Below are 16,468 nucleotides of genomic sequence, written 5' to 3' on the forward strand. Positions count from 1 at the left end.
AATGGTCAGTGTGGGCATGAAGAGACCCCACTTGATATTTACAAAACATACAAATGTAGGCTTCAGTTTAGAATGCACTTCCCTTCCAGCACTCAGCATTTCCCCTACAGCATCTGCCCGCAGTCCCCACCACTGCCGCTCTCCCTACGCGTAACCCTGCTGTCAGCACATCTACGAGTCACAGCATTCTGCACGCACTATACCCACAGGTTTCTAGACAAAGAAGCACATTAACAAACTCCAGTGTTCTCAATGTATTATATAATTACACATAAAATTCGATTTAGTCTTTACGTAAATTCATTTAAACATAACAACAACAACAAGATTAGTCCTACATAGATGATCAGTACAGACTATCTTTGTGTTTCTAATAAATCCTGAAGAGTGTCTTCAAACCCATTACATCAGAGACAATCCTACACATTATACATAAGAAGGAACAACTCGGTGACAGTCTTGACCAGAGAATGTCATTAAAAAACATGCAAAAGGGCATCCTTACTGATGAATGAAGTACAAACCAGCCTATAGATAAACAAGCAGCGCTAAGGACTGTATATAATAGTGAACAAATAGGGCGAAGGAATTCAGTCCAATGACAAACTGCTGCCAGATGGTACACATTCTTAAGATACTGTCATAATAAGCAAAAATCTTGTAGGGCAACAAAGATAACTGCTGTTTCACTCAATCTGAGCTATATCTGACAAATTCAGCGGCTGTGTACTTAATGCAATCTTACAACATGCAACAGAGTATCCTAACCTGCACTTTGCACAGTAAGAAAACATTGCAAGAACATATAAAAACAGAAACTTTCATCGATGTCCTTGTTCACATTTTGTGTAGAGCCAGTGATATCAGACGACAATTCCACCCTTCAATGGTTGCACCAAATAAATATTCTTGGAGAAAGACCATAAGACAAACATAGGGGGCACTGAATGTCATTTACGAAAGCTAACAGGCCGTAACAGCAATAGTGGAAGCAATCATTCTTAACATAGGCCTACTACCCCAAGAAACACACACATATATGACTTCTTTGACTCAACATGAGATAAAGATGATGGGAAAGGAAGAACTATAAAGAAATGGTGCATTGTCCTTGGTGGGCAGATAAATGACATAGGCTAGGATCATTTCAGGCTCTGCCTTATACAGCTAGTTTCGGTGATGCAGCTGTTGTAGCTATTGGTTTCAGAAAGAACAGAAGTGTTGCCTTTGTACCACTGCAAGGCAATTAACAGTGTTATTTCACTAAAAAGATGGAGTGATGAAAAGACTTTTCTCAATTTTTGTTTTCTTCTAATGTGTCAGAGGTCAGAGTGTTTGATGATGATTAGCCCAAATGTCTTTAGTCTTAGAAAAGTCTTGTTAGTGAAAATTTCATATCAAATAATGTACCAGTCTGCATTAAGTGATAACAACAATAAAAGAATGCTCCCCTTTGTTGAGTCACTATCTCCATGTTATTAATGAAAATATCTACAATCACCAAAAGAATGGGTTAAAAAACCTGTAAGGTTCTTATACTATACTATACTATACTATACTATACTATAGTGCGACTTCAATTATTCTCACCTACCATTTGGATTGGTCTGGGATTTCCATTGAGCATATTTTAACCACATAAATCACATTGGTTGCAAGCAGATTATCGGCCAACACACAGTTTTTTCAAGAAGAAAATCATCCTCCAATTTCTTGATTTCAGCCAACACAGAGGGATTTAGAGATCTTTCCACATCCATATAGCTGTACTAGGATTTGAAAACCTGTCCTCCTTAACAAAAGCTTTAACTTACCTTTTTCTCCCTATATAAAACAACAACCAAGAGTGTCAACTGCCAGACTGTAAGTAGCCTGTACTCACAATATAACAGGCTTTAACAAGACTAAGGGTGTCAACTATCCCACCGTGGCTCATTCACTAAGTTACATCATATGACATGGGAAAATAAGAGAGGTGAACATTACAAAGTGCAATAAAATGCACATTCTAACTATATTTTCTACTTTTGAGTATATAGACATCCTACCGTACAGTATGTAGGCAGAAATCTTGCATGCACTTAAGTATTAAAACTGAGAACATCTCTCCTTTCTTCAGTATTTATCCTGATCTCTTTTCCAAACACTTCATCACCAATAACCCCTAGCAAGCCCTCGATTCATACACGATACATCTATTCAAATTACATTCATTCACAAAGTACACTGTATTCTGTGTGAACATTGACTATCTTATTTAATGCACTCTACAGAACAAACATCTTACCTATTTTTCATTCTCAGAATAACCTCTATGAAATAAAACCAACCACGAACTAGTGGTTCCCAAGCAATTGAGTACAATTTCACCAAGGAAAGTTTAGTATTGTAGGCTTAGTGTTATTTCCTTCTAAAACAATGCTGAATGTTTTCAACATTTTTCTGATTCCAACTACAACAAAGAAAATGAAGTGAAAGTTGGTTTTAATTCCCTGAAACAGTCATTTAATTAGATGTATCATACTTAATATGTTAGACCTTTTGAAATTTATTTAATACACTTTTGAGCAAGAGGCAGTTGATACCACTTTCCCTGTTCAACCTTACTTCCAAAAATATTTTGTTTTTCTGTGAAAGATGAAACGCTGTCACAGGCTATCTTGACACCAAGGGAAGGGAAGTTGATAAAAAAAGGAGGGGAGAATGTAAGGAAGATAACATCAATTCAACCCCTACCCCACTGGTCAAAAACAGAAATGTAGTCAGCTACAAATGGCTGTTGAAGAAATAACAGCATAACAAACATTACATGTTTGAACATCAGGTTTTTGTTTGCCTTACTTGGGAAAACAAGGTTCTTAAAGATGTTACATATTTGATATAAATATGTCCTATTTTGTAATGTTGAAATGTAATTTATTCCATAATAAATAACAATGATGAGATAGCTTTCAAATAATTCAGTAAACTAAAATATAGTGACATTTAATTTCAATCATGTCATTTTGCCCTGTTAATAACTTTACATATCATATCCATATTTCCAAACAAGTATAATGGAACTGGGTACCAGTTGTAGGTTTTTTATCTAAAGACTTCCAGGGGTAACAAAATTTTGATTTTCAATATTTTGCATAATTATTGACCAAACTGAAACTGCTGTCATTATCTACTTGTTAATAGGTATAATCTTATATTAAAAGTTTGACACTCTAAGACAATTATTAGTTAGAAACTGTGTATACAAATATCTGGGCTTCACGCATTCAGTTCTTGTGAATGAGACCACTTAGTAACTTTCAACAAACATTCCACAGAATTTCAAAATTTTACAAAACAAAACATTTTCTTACTGATAGCCCCTCACCCCATTATCACTTACATTTTGATTGTTGATGCAGTAAAATGAGTATCAGCATGATGTTTTAATTCTTCAAACTTCATTTTTCTTGTGTACATTGATATGGTAGTAGTAAACCTATTGCCTTGCTGGGCAGCATCTCAATCACTATCTTGTAATATTGGTCCACATTCTGTATAAATGTTTTAAATATCATCATCTTGTTTTCAGCATCTTTACTACTGACTACATTCACAACACATTTTGCAGACAGTATCTATAGATACTTTGTTAATCTTTTCTCACTTACATGCTTAATATGAAATGCTTGACAAATTAAATCATTTGTAAATTAATCAGCATCTGAAGCTGTTTTGTATGTGGGAGTTCGATTCTTTAAAAGAACTGGGGATTTACTGGTATGGCACACAATCTACAACATAGTGTAAGCAATCAAAAAAACACTATTCATGAATATACTATATTCAGAGGAGTAAATCAACTCAATAAAGCTTGACAGTTTCAATTTACTGTATTAATTTGGTTTCAGGTCTATAGTCGTTAAGTGATTCTCCTCCTCCAGCTCTTTCACTAATGAATTTGGCATCCTCTGAAAGTTTCATTTGACCACAATTAATTCTCTTGCAGGCAAACAAACTCTCATCAGCAAATACTGCAACATGTAGAAGGAACAACAAACAGAATTTCGTTCTTAAAATGTACAGATTTGTATTAGAGACTGATTTAATTTCAGTGAAGTCTTCATTCACATACTGGTACAGCAGCAAACTCTGAAAGTAGAAATAAAGGCAAACTGTGAATGCTGCAAGCATCATAGTGTGAATTCTCAGATTGTAAACATCAGGGCTTGCTACAGACATAACATTATAAATAAATGGACATTTACTAACCCACAACAATTGGGATCTCACAAGCAAGTAATTATAAATAATTTGATACCATTTTCTGTATCGCAGAAGTGGGTTAGGTACAGGTCACGGGCTGTGAACTGTTGGTATGGTACCATTTCCTATTAAAGGGCATGTCTATTCATCACCAAACACTGCTTCTAAAACTGACTTTTGAAAAAGGATGCATCAAACTGTAAATGCATCACACATGTGGACAATATCATATCCAATGATAATGCATTATCCTATTCGATGGACGACTTTTCCAACTGTACAAACACTGAGGATCAATAGTTATCAGGAGTGTTTATTTGAGAGTAATACACAAAAGTTTATGCTTGACACCAACATAGCCAATGCCAGGCCATCATGCAACAAATACATATAGTATTTCTCTCCCCATTGAAATATCAAGGATGTGGTACTAACAGAGAATGTCCTTCCTGCCAGAATACTTACTTCCTTAACCACATTGGTCTAATGGTTCAAGAGGTCTTCTAAGAACAGCAGATATTGCTGGTTCCATGCTCAACACAGTCTCACCAATGCATTACAGCTGCATTACTTGTTTTAGTGGAGTTTGTTCACTGACAGATCCAGCAAAGCTGCCCAATAAACATCAAACACGCAGAAGCAGTACCAGTAGCTTCTATATGAAGTGCAAAGTGTCCAATGTGTTTGATTCCTTGAGCAATTCAGTGATCCTCTCTGCAGTAGACTACAATCTGCAGTGCCTTACAGGTTTCTTTGTACTCAACATCATCATCTACCTGGTTACAGGATCAGATACCACAGTTTCTGGTTTGAGGACAGAAATGCGACAAACATCAAGCAGTTTTCTGGTCCTGACACTGAAAATGGCATTTAGGGCCACAGTTTATGACACCTTATGCAGTATGGTAGTGCTTGTTTATGAAGTGTTAACACGAAGGCTGGCTTTCTACAGATCAGTATTAATATATCTGCATCACGTTACTGCATCTATGACCTGTAAAGTTCTCTTCATTTTCCCCGCAGATGCTCCCGAGTTACCTACACTTAAAAGTTTTGTCTGTTGCAAAATTTTAATTCAACACGTTAGCTTAGCTCTGCTAATACTAGATATTTACGTAATGCTTTGACATTTCGGATTTGCAGTGTCTGGTGAGTAACTTTTGTCTATAGAAATGCGTTTTGAATTTTAACAATTCCTTTTGGAAAAAGAGAAGTTTCACAATAACATTACTCTGAGAAATCCTTCCGATTGTACGTGTTCAAGTATTGACATAGTTCCTCAGAGTGACACTATGAAGACCTAGCCTCTCTTGACAGGTGATTCAACTACACCAAAGAGTCTTCTCAGTCTATGATTATCTGTTGATAACTAATCATTTATTTCCACTTATATTACATTAATACTCCTACATACAAATATGTTGTGTTCTCTGACACATGGAACATGGAATACTAAACTGGATCAAGAATTAAAGAATAACACACAGAATTATGAGTGTCCTGGAATATTTATGCACACTGCCACTGTGCCCGTCATCACAGTGTGATACCATACGTGACTACGTGACCTCTCCCTCCCCCCCCCCCCCCCCCCCAGCGCCAATGGTATCTGAGGTGGAATTACACAAATCACCCTGCATGTGTTGTCAACTATTTTTTTTGGAAACTGGGTATATTGTTGTTGGATTCGGTGATACCATCGGAGGGTTGTGGAACTGTACTCGGTGCCCCTTTTCCATCACAGCGCCCATTGGTTGCAAATCACAATGTCTATGTGCACATGTTCAAAATGCTAACTTGGTGATAAGGATGTGCCTAATGGTGCTTTAAAATGCTCAGTGATCTTATTTTCCTGGCAAACCATGGAGTATTTGGCAAATGTTTCACAGTCAGATCTCCATTTCTGGCCAGACAAAACTCTGACTAATTTCACCATTCCTCAAACCCTGTGATAAGCCAACCTGTGCACTGCCACAACTGCTTGTGACCAAAGTTGGTGAGGTATGAACAGACATACCTTTGCTCCAGACACATCACAGCATTTGTTGCTGTACAGCCATGCATTTTAACTTTAATCCTGCTGGGTGAGCCAGTAATCTGCGTAGTTCACCATTGTGCTGCTCAGACTGCGTGAGGACCTTGTAATCAATTGCACAGGTTATAGCTTCAACATTTGGGAGAGCGTTTGCTGGTACATTCAACTTTCCTAGCATGCAGACTATGAGAGATGCTTTCTCTGGTTACATACTGAAAGCATATGTCAGTAGTTTATGGCCTATGCATGTGGTACAGTGTTGAACTTTTAATGAGTGCTGGAACTTCCTAATTGCAGCATTTGCAGCATGTAGTTCTTCATCGTAAGTTGCTCAGCATTGCTGTGATGGTGACAGCTTGTGACTAAAGAACACGAGTAGCTGCCAACTACATTCAACTTGTTGCAAAAGTACAATGCCAACTGCAGTAGATGATGCATCTACCCTGAGTGCACATGGAGTCTGCAATATTGGGAGAGCTAACTGTACCCTCTGCTAATGCTATTTTTACAGCTTGGAAAGCTGCATCTCTTTCACATGTCCACTGCATCATGTTATTCGACTTCCGTGCACCCTTCAGAAGCTGATTCAGTGGGTCTGTTATTGGTGCAGTATTGTGTATGAACTGATTATAAAAATTAATGCTGCTGATAAAATGACATTGCTCCCTAACTGTAATGGGATGGGAACACTTGACAATGGCTTCCAGCTTATCTTTAGGACATCGGATGCCACAGACATCGACTGTATATCCAAGAAACTGGAGTTCTGTTGCCCCGAAGGTATGCTTTGTTGCCTTCATAACCAGGCCTTGCACATCCAAACAATCAAATATCTTCGTTAAATGTTGTAATGTCCTGCTTCTGATGCACACATCATTAAAATGTCGCCTATGTAGACATATCATAAATCCAAATTTTTTTTTATTACATCCATAAAGCACTGAAATGTCTGTGCTACAATAAAACAGTTCAAAAGGCATTCTCACAAACTCAAAGATCAAAGGGCCTTGTTACAACTGTCTTGTGTATGTCTGCTGGTGTAACAGAAATTTGATAGTATGTTAACACAAGTCAATAACAGAGAATATTTTCTTACCACGTATGTTGAAAGCAAAGTCTTCTATTTGTGGAAGTGGATACCTATCAGTGGTGGTCCTTGCACTGAGTTGGTGGTAACCGCCACATGGGCATCATCCATTATTTTTCTTCAGCACCACATGTAACAAGGCTACCCAACTGTTACTGAAGGCTTAACATATACCTTGTGTCAGCTTGTCACAGAATTCCTGCTTCACAACTTTTAATTTGTCTGGCGTCACACACCTATGACATTCATTCATAGGCTGATGGTCCTGGTGTAGTAAGGTATGATGTACTGTTGTGTGCTCCAATTGTGGGTTTGTTTTGTGACCTGGGAGAACTTCCATAAGAAGTGTATGTACGGAGTATTCCCCGAAATTGTGCGTAGTGTATTGAGGTGACGACATATCTTTTCCTCAGCTGTATACATTAGTAGTAGAATCTATCAGTCACCGATTTTGTAGATTGGTGACCAGGTCGTAGAAAGATAAGAAATCAGCTCCTAGAATGGGCTGTGATGCATTTGCCCCCGTGGAACGCCATTTGAATCTGCAACGTAATTCAAGATTGAATAATAGTGTCATGTGCCCCTCTGATTGGGATACATGTGTTACTAACACATTTTTGATAGGTGCATATCTCACGGTGTTTGGGAGTGCAGCAAGGTGGTCTTGCACTTTTACAGCTAAATCTTCATTCAGTGATGCAACAACAGGGGTATTAGATTTCATCTGATGGTATCTGTGCTAACGTGAACTGGCTTTTCAATTGTGCAAACCGTAACACTGGGTTATGTTGCCAGAACAGTGAGAGTCTGATCATGATTCTGCTGATCTCGTTGCTAGTAACCAGTTCTGGTGAGGCTGTAATTTCAAACTGAAAATAAGTGGGATGAGGCTGGCGTGGATTGCAATGCAATCCAGTGTGTTAGAGCCAGGGTAGTTGTCCCGATATAACGCTATGTCAACAGTCACCAAATATGAGGTTATCTTTTGATAATTCACTATTTATTTCCACACATATTTCATTAAATCTCATATGTATGAGAATGTTGTGTTCTCTAATAATTGGAGCATAGAATAGTTAACTCAATCAAGAGGCAGAGAATAACACAGAATTATGAGTGTCATGGGGTATTTTTGTACACTGCACTAAGGTGGTTGTTGCAGTGTGTTACCCTAGAAGTTGTTGAATCCAAAAAAAGCTTCAAACCTTCCCTTCATCAAAAACAATTTTACAAATTACATAAATAGATGCAAGGCTGTAATACTATTGGCGATTCGATCTTGCTTCAATTTGTCCCACGCAGCTGAACACACTATTTCCTTCTTAGCAGAGAAATGTTTCCTTCACACAAAGTTCATGTGGTTCTCCAAAATGTTATTTTGGACAGTAATTAAAATTTCGTAAAATTTACAAACTAAAAGTTCTGTGCAAATTCAATGTTTTTTACAAAAAATTATGAATTATGGGTCAGTACATGATTTATATCTCTGGTTGATATTAAACAGATGGACTGCAAAAAAGACTGACACACTGTAACAAATTGCAAACCAAAGATATGGTAAGCTATCACTTTTCAACACTCATCATGTGTATTTCCTCCTTGAAAATAAAGTCTTGAATCAGGTTGCACATTGAACAACTTTGGTGCCCTTTTCAAGTCCATGTACAAATTTAGCATTTATTGTATTGTGCAAATAGTTACTATTTTCTTCAGAATATAATTCAGTGACAGAAATTGGTATCCGAAACCCTAGAAATAGTATTGAAATGTCATATTTTCACTCTTGGTATTTTCCCAAAAAGATTCCCACTATTAAATATAAACGCTCTATTTTCAAGGTTATTCTTTCTGTGTCCGATAGTTCCACTACTGCAAATATTCAAATTATACCATTCATGGTGGTAATATTGTTACCATCACAATTCATATATAAAACTTCAATTTCTTGTGACACATACTCTAAGGGAATACCCAAATATTCACAAGATTTTGGTCCAGTTTTGTTGCTCCACAATTAAAAAGTTTTAAGACTACTTACCGAGAATCAAATACCAAGGTGCAATTTGATCTGCTGAATGAATGCATGTGGTTTCACTTAAAACCAATGTGAAGATGAAATACAATAATGCCACTTTGCGGGAAATTGTTTTTTCACGGATCCAGAAGTTTCAAAAATAGAGATCATATACTTATTTCAAGAGAACATTGCAAAGTTTTATTATTAAGAAGTTTGGAATTGTGCTTGCCACAGAACTGATAAACTTTCTGTTATCTGAAAGCAACCAGTAATACAACGTATTTCTGTGTATGAACTTGACATCTATTTGGCAAAATATGTATTTTGTACCAAAACTTGCTGAAAGCACAGATAATAGATTTATAAAAATTCATAAAAATACATAGATTTTCCAGTGCACTTCTTTCTCCTTCAATCTCAAGGATAACTTAAGTGTTACGCACCAAGCACTCAGTTTTAGAATACGGCACCTGAACTCTCAAATCACTGTTTTTTTACCATCCGATTTCTTTGGATTCCAGCACATAAGTATTCTTCTGATGTCCCTATTGCTCTGATTATCTGGTGAATGGGAAACACCAACTATTCCTGCCACCTTGAAGTGAAGTCTTGCCATATCACTCATTGCACATGACAGAACAGTTAATACTGAATGATGCTGATAAATTTATTATTATTATTATTATTATTATTATTAAGGCATTTTATTATTAATTAGTTAATCAAATTTTCTGTAAAATGTAGTAAACAGGCTATTAAGTAAATTGGGGACTACTTTTTTTAAGTTTTTTGCACCTATACAACTTTCATTCTCACTTTACCTAAACTAATGCTGAATACATCAATATGCATCTCATTTTGACATTCTAGTAATGAAGTGATGTCACAGTAGCGAGAAAATGTGAAGGTCCCTGAAATGCATATCAACAAGTTCTAGATATTGCAAGCAAGCTACCAGCTGCTGGCTACAAAACCACTCAAATACAGTTGGGGTTAAAATGTTGTGTGATAAAAACACCGTATTATCAGTATCACTTCTTTGTCAAAAGATACATTCATACTATATGTTTCTAACTCAGGAACCCACAGATATCATAATGGAGTGTAAATAAATACTAAGCATAACACCAGAAACAAAAATTAGGTTATATAATAACAACACATGGTGTCTATGCAATGCAGAATGTTGTGCAATTTAATTGGCTTTGTTTATTTGTGTTGTCTTGACACTGTTACACTAAAGTTATGAGAACATCTGAAATAATCATATAGCCATAAAAAAAGGAGTTTATTTAAAACAGTGCGGAAGTAACAGTTTTCAATTTTATGCAGTTGACAAATAGTAAAATTCTGCTCTTCTGGTGATTAAACAGAATGTATTTTGCATCAACTGGTTTATAACAACATTGATGAGAGATTGTGCTAATCCATAGAGAGAATTTCCGCTTTGTCTTGACGCAATAAATGTGGCACATTTTTCTTATGACAGTGATTGATTCTTAAGAGACAGAGTTTTAGAATGCCATTTAGATACAAAAATGGAGGCCTCTTTCATGTAGTTCAATTTTCATTTATTTCAAACAATTATTACAGCTGTTATTGTTAACCAGTGACACCAGAATGAACAGCATTTCTGCAAATGTTACAGTGCTATGCAATGGCAAATTACGATCTCACCCAAACACACAATTCCATCACAGACAAAAATATCAGTTAAATGACAGAAAAAACTAATTCTTCATAAATTAAGTACATGATTACCACAAGCTGCATTAAAACAAGACTTTTGTGTATTAAAAAAATTTTAAAACATTCACATCTTTCAAAAATAATGTAATTCTGGGGCAATGGATAATTTGATCTTTTAGTGCATAAGAATACATACACATAAATATGACAATAGGTGTCTCCACAGTCATGGATCTGCTGCAATTTTCTATAAACAGGAAAACAAACTATTTCCTAGAGTGAGAAAACATAAACAAATTGATAGTTCACATCTCAGTATCATCTGATATTACAAGACAATCAATATGTTAAACAGATGAGGATGGTATGGGAATCATGCATCCCTTTAATCATGGTTAAATCTAGTATGAAATATACCTTAACTTCAAAAAAATCAAGTTGTTTTTCTGGTCTCATCGTAATATGTTGCTACAGCTGAAATACTGAATCAAAATTACTACCATTCTTTATTTAGCTTCACGTTCTTGACTGAATTCTCTCTCTTCTAAACACAAAAACTAACATCTGTGCCAATACATTCTTATACTACTTGTAAAATTTTGCAACAAAATTTACAGTACTGAATAGAAAAATATGATTATTTCATATTGTACTGAATTTGTATAAGATTAACAATAGGATGAAGCAACACAATGCAGCAGAACCACGAAGAGTTTGGAACACAATAAAAAAAATTGAGATAATATATGAAAGAGCCAAAACAAGCTAACTTAAGATTACTGTGCAACTATAATCTGTTTCAAAGAGAAAGAGTATTTTTCAGAAGATAAAAAAGCATAATATCTATTTGCAGACTTCAAATCACAGCAATTTCCCTGAATTACAGGATTATAAAATAAAAATACCACAAAGTACTTTGTTTCTTTTCAATAAGAGTGTCAATTTGGACAATAATTATGATTAGGAAGATCAAAGACATAGCTCCCTGCAAAACAAAGGCGTTGGGAGATTAATCTGGTGAACACTCATAAGAGAGATCACCTAAAATTGTTTACCTGCATCCACTAGTTAGTTTTAACAGTAATACTATCATTGCTCACACCCTCAACAAAGATTTGTATATAAGTATAAACTAGGCTCTTTTCAGTTGCAAAAAATGTACATAATTTGCTTAAATAGTTTGCAGATTTTATATATACTTCAATATATATTCTTCAGATATACTATACCTATATTCATACATACAAAACATCAAAACATTTTATATAAATAGAGAAGTTGCTCTGCAGCCTCAACCAAGAAGTAAAAACATGAGATTTTTCCCATCTTGCTCCCACATCAGACAGATCTGAACTCATAATGCAAGATTTTCACTGCTCAGACCACAATATATCATGGATCACTGAGAACAATTATGCCACACAAAACTGGCAAGGCTACATTATCAGATGCAAACATTGGTCACACACTGTGTGTTAAGACCTAGCATGCAGAAGAAAATCTCTGGAAGACTGCATCAGGATGCTGCAGGAGAAACAACGGCATATTTATAGCATCAATCAAGGAGTAATTAACTGAAATTAGGAAATTGGAATAAACTATAAATTTAATGGGGTACTTTTTGGTTTTTTTTCTGAATCAACATTGGCTAAATCCATTTCTGGATGAGCATATAATGTATGTTTACTGCAATGTATATATAATAGATTCTTAAAACTCTTTATTTAAAACAGTATCTTTGTTTATGACAGCACATAAAAAAGACTACTATACAATGGGGTAATTGCAGCAAATATCTACTTTTTATGCAAAGTTTTATACAAAACTGGTAAAGCAATATCATAAATGGCGTGCATGATACAGATTTTTCTCTCAGTCTTAATAATACCTACCCACTACTACAGAATCTGGAAAAGTTTCTTCAGCTCAACCATGAGCTGCCAGTCTGTCTTCACTAAATCATCTCTGAAGTAGTCCTTGCAAGCATCAATTGACTGTCTTGAAATCTGAAAAAATACAAAAGAAGCAAGTCAACAAAAAAAAATTAAGTCAGGAGCCATGAAAGTTTTAAGTGGTCTGTGAGTGCACCACTCAACATCTAAACACCACACTACAGACTGACAAGACAGGCAAGCAACAATACACTCAGTAAAAAAACACCTGAATCACCACGAGTGTTATTTGCCTTAGGACATGTCTTGTGACAGCTGCTTAAAATCGAGTCTGCCTCCTACTTTCTTCTGGCCTTGCCAAGTTTATTTCATCTCTCTTAAAACCATTCTTGAGAGACTGAGACAAAAAAAGTTTCACATTTCTTTATTTGGACTCAGTATTCAGTTATGTTTCACAGTGTTGTTGAGCTCAAGAATGAAAACAGGATCCACACAGGCTGAAATCTGTTTATTGTCTAGACTAGTAGCTAATTAAGACTATCAAATATGAAGACATATAATTGCAAAACGTGATGTTTTAGATCCCTAACACATGTCAAGTGACAACAATATAAACTGGAGAGTTTTTGTACTCATGAAAGGGAAGTGCAGAATCCATCATCAGATTAATATTTTGATTTTGGATAAAGTTCCACCCTTTCATATAGGCACATGCAAATAACTGGAAGCTACATTTTGACAGGAGAAAAACATACAAATCAATACAAAATGTTAACTGAATTACAGGACTTAATCATAAGATTATTTTAAATAATCATCATATTTAAAAATATCTAATTCATATCTATTTAACAAATGGATACAAGAGTTCTTGTAACGTATTACAATGAACATGTGTATGTTCACAAGCTATACTACAACAAAAATAAACTAGTCAATGTATGACATGTAGCAAAGATTGTTTCACAATAGATCTACTTGCTACTCTGGTAATTTCAGTGACACACAACTAAGCACCATCAAGTTTCATTTAACCTGGTCAAATGAACTAATTCCAAATTTTTGAAACTGGCAAATCTTCACTACAGACATATAATTATTTTTCAGTGGATGTAAGGCATGAATCTTGAATATCTGTAGACTAACTCATATGCAAACAATAAAGAGATTATCATGATACAGTATGTGGAACAATATCAGAAAAGTTTCGCACATGTGAAAAAAAATTTCAAAATCAGAAGAAATGTGAAATTGAGGAGCAATTAAAATATATTTGGGAGGACACAGAAACTGATGTGTGTCAGGAAACTACGAGTAATAACTTTGTGTTCCTTGAATTGCACAGGATGCAGAGTTAAATTGTCACACAAATCTGATTTCTCATGGGAATTCCTTCCCACAGCAGCAGACAATGATGATCTCACGAACAACAAGTAAAATAATGTTCTCCAACGCTAAATAAAAGAAATAAAAAGGTTGCCAGTTGTGAAAAGGTATTGTCAAGAGCCGTTCTTACACTGAAAAATATACAGGGTGAGTCACGAGGTTTTCCCCCGGTTTCTGGAGGGTATTCTTAGGTTGTTTGGAAAAAAAATTCAATAAAGTAATGGGATCAGATCCACAATTAAGGAGCTGCGGTAACTCAGGCAAATGGCAGAAAAAAAGCTTTTGTTGTAGGATTTCACTATCAAAAATGCACAAAATAATTAATTTAAACAATTTTGTAGCAGTCTCTTGCATTCAGAGTGAATTTAAAGCAAGTGTTCAAAATTTCCTCACCTGCGTTTGTAGGGAAAGATTCGCACGGGAGTGAACCGCGCGATTAGCATTTCGTAATTTCACATGCTCGTTCCTCATTAACGTTGCAGCATCGAAAATGCGATGTATCAATTCTTCTCGTTTTTTCACCTTAACTTCGTACACGATGTCTTTCGTCCACTCTCAGATGCAGTAATCTAGGGGTGTTAAACCTGGAGATCGGCCAGGCCAGTTGATAGAGCCCCCGCGACCTATCCATCTATGTGGGAATTGCTGATTAACATAAGCTGTTACCATGTGGTGGAAGTGTGCAGGTACCCCGTCATGCTGGAGGTACATGTGGCGTCTTGTTTCCAAAGGAACGTCTTCAAGAGGCTGCGGTAAATCTTCTCGTAAAAAGTTACCGTGCATCTGACCATCTAAATTTCCCGGGAGAATAAACGGCCCCAGTAACTGGCCACACATAACACCACACCAGACACGGACACTGAATTTGCGTTGAAATTGAGATACTACCATGGCATGGGGATTTTCGTCTTCCAAGACATGTATGTCATACATGTTGTTGATACCATCTCTTGTAAAGGTTGCCTCATCACCGAACATTATGAAGCGACAAAGCTGCCGATTTCCATTTAACCAATTACAAAAGTGCAAATGGTTAGCACAATCATGTGGTTGTAAATGGTGAACTTTCTTCACATGAAAAGGATGCAGTCCACTCTCATGAAGGACTCTACATACCTTAGATTGTGAAACGTTCAATCGGGTAGCTAGGCGTCTTGTACTTGAACGAGGACTACGCTCTACTGAATTAAGAATGTTTTCCTAATCTTGAACGTCACGATGTCTTTCGGAGTGAATACGAATACTGGGAAGAGTACCAGTGCCTAGCAAAGTTTGATATGTTCCACTAAATGTTTTGTCACTCGGAATCCTAAGATTTGGATACCGACGGTGATATTCGGCAACAGCAGCTTTCTCATTACCATCACAAAAGCCCAAAATGTATACCATCTCTCCGTACTCATGCGATGAAAACTTGTACGGCATCGCAAAGTGTACTGTACACAGGAGACAATAACAGTAAACAGTGCCTGCAGTATCAACAACGTGGTTGTTATGCAAACGTACCAGTCGCTGCTCTTGTTTACCTAAGACTGATCGTGTGTCCTGTGAACACAAGTGTAGCGCTCTGTACACCGTGGCATGTTTCGGAACTCTGTTGTGGCTCCCTAATTATGGATCTGATCACATTACTGTATTTACATTTTTAGTTCCAAGTAACCTAAGGAATAACTTCCAGCAACCGGGGAAAACTTCGTGACTCACCCTGTATTTAACTTCACGAAAAGATGGGGCGAGACACAGCAGACGCTCTGTGCTTTTCATTCTATCAACTGATTCACATGCGGAACATGCTGATGTTTTAGGCCCAAAAAATAACTGAATGGTGGATTTCAGGTTGGTTTCGTGTTTCCCAACTTCCAAATATCTTTCAATACAGTTATATATCGTTACTTAATAAATATCATTTCGCTCATAGGAGATTGGAACAGGTATACAAACTAGACTGGGAACTTATCCACCGTTAACAGTGAAGCAACATCTCGTGTGCTTCGAAGTAGTATGACAGGGCCATTACTGTCCACGAAATATACGAAAGGCTTATCAGATAAAGCTTGTTGGTCTCGGTGTCAGTTAGTGGATGATTCATTCGTTAACAGGGAAGTGTAAATGTTGGA

The 16,468-nt window shown here is 36.3% G+C and overlaps 1 protein-coding gene across 3 annotated transcripts in view; it reads right to left on the reverse strand.

The window, feature by feature from the left end:
• Nucleotides 1-2,928: 2,928 nt before the first annotated feature.
• Nucleotides 2,929-16,468, reverse strand: part of LOC126175441 (eukaryotic translation initiation factor 5B) — a 392,901-nt gene continuing 379,361 nt past the window's right edge. Inside the window, exons 21-22 of one of the 3 annotated variants that reach the window (XM_049922245.1) lie at nucleotides 12,966-13,079; nucleotides 2,929-4,131 (exon numbers count right to left, since the gene is read on the reverse strand). In XM_049922245.1, the coding sequence (XP_049778202.1) occupies nucleotides 12,972-13,079 (108 nt within the window). In that variant the 3' untranslated portion in view covers nucleotides 2,929-4,131; nucleotides 12,966-12,971. Of the gene's footprint in view, nucleotides 4,132-10,933; nucleotides 13,080-16,468 lie in introns of those variants that run through there. The other 2 variants (XM_049922244.1, XM_049922243.1) reach the window with 2 other exon arrangements.

The sequence above is a fragment of the Schistocerca cancellata genome, chromosome 3 (genome assembly GCF_023864275.1).
Source record: "Schistocerca cancellata isolate TAMUIC-IGC-003103 chromosome 3, iqSchCanc2.1, whole genome shotgun sequence".
In the NCBI taxonomy this organism is placed as follows: domain Eukaryota; kingdom Metazoa; phylum Arthropoda; class Insecta; order Orthoptera; family Acrididae; genus Schistocerca; species Schistocerca cancellata.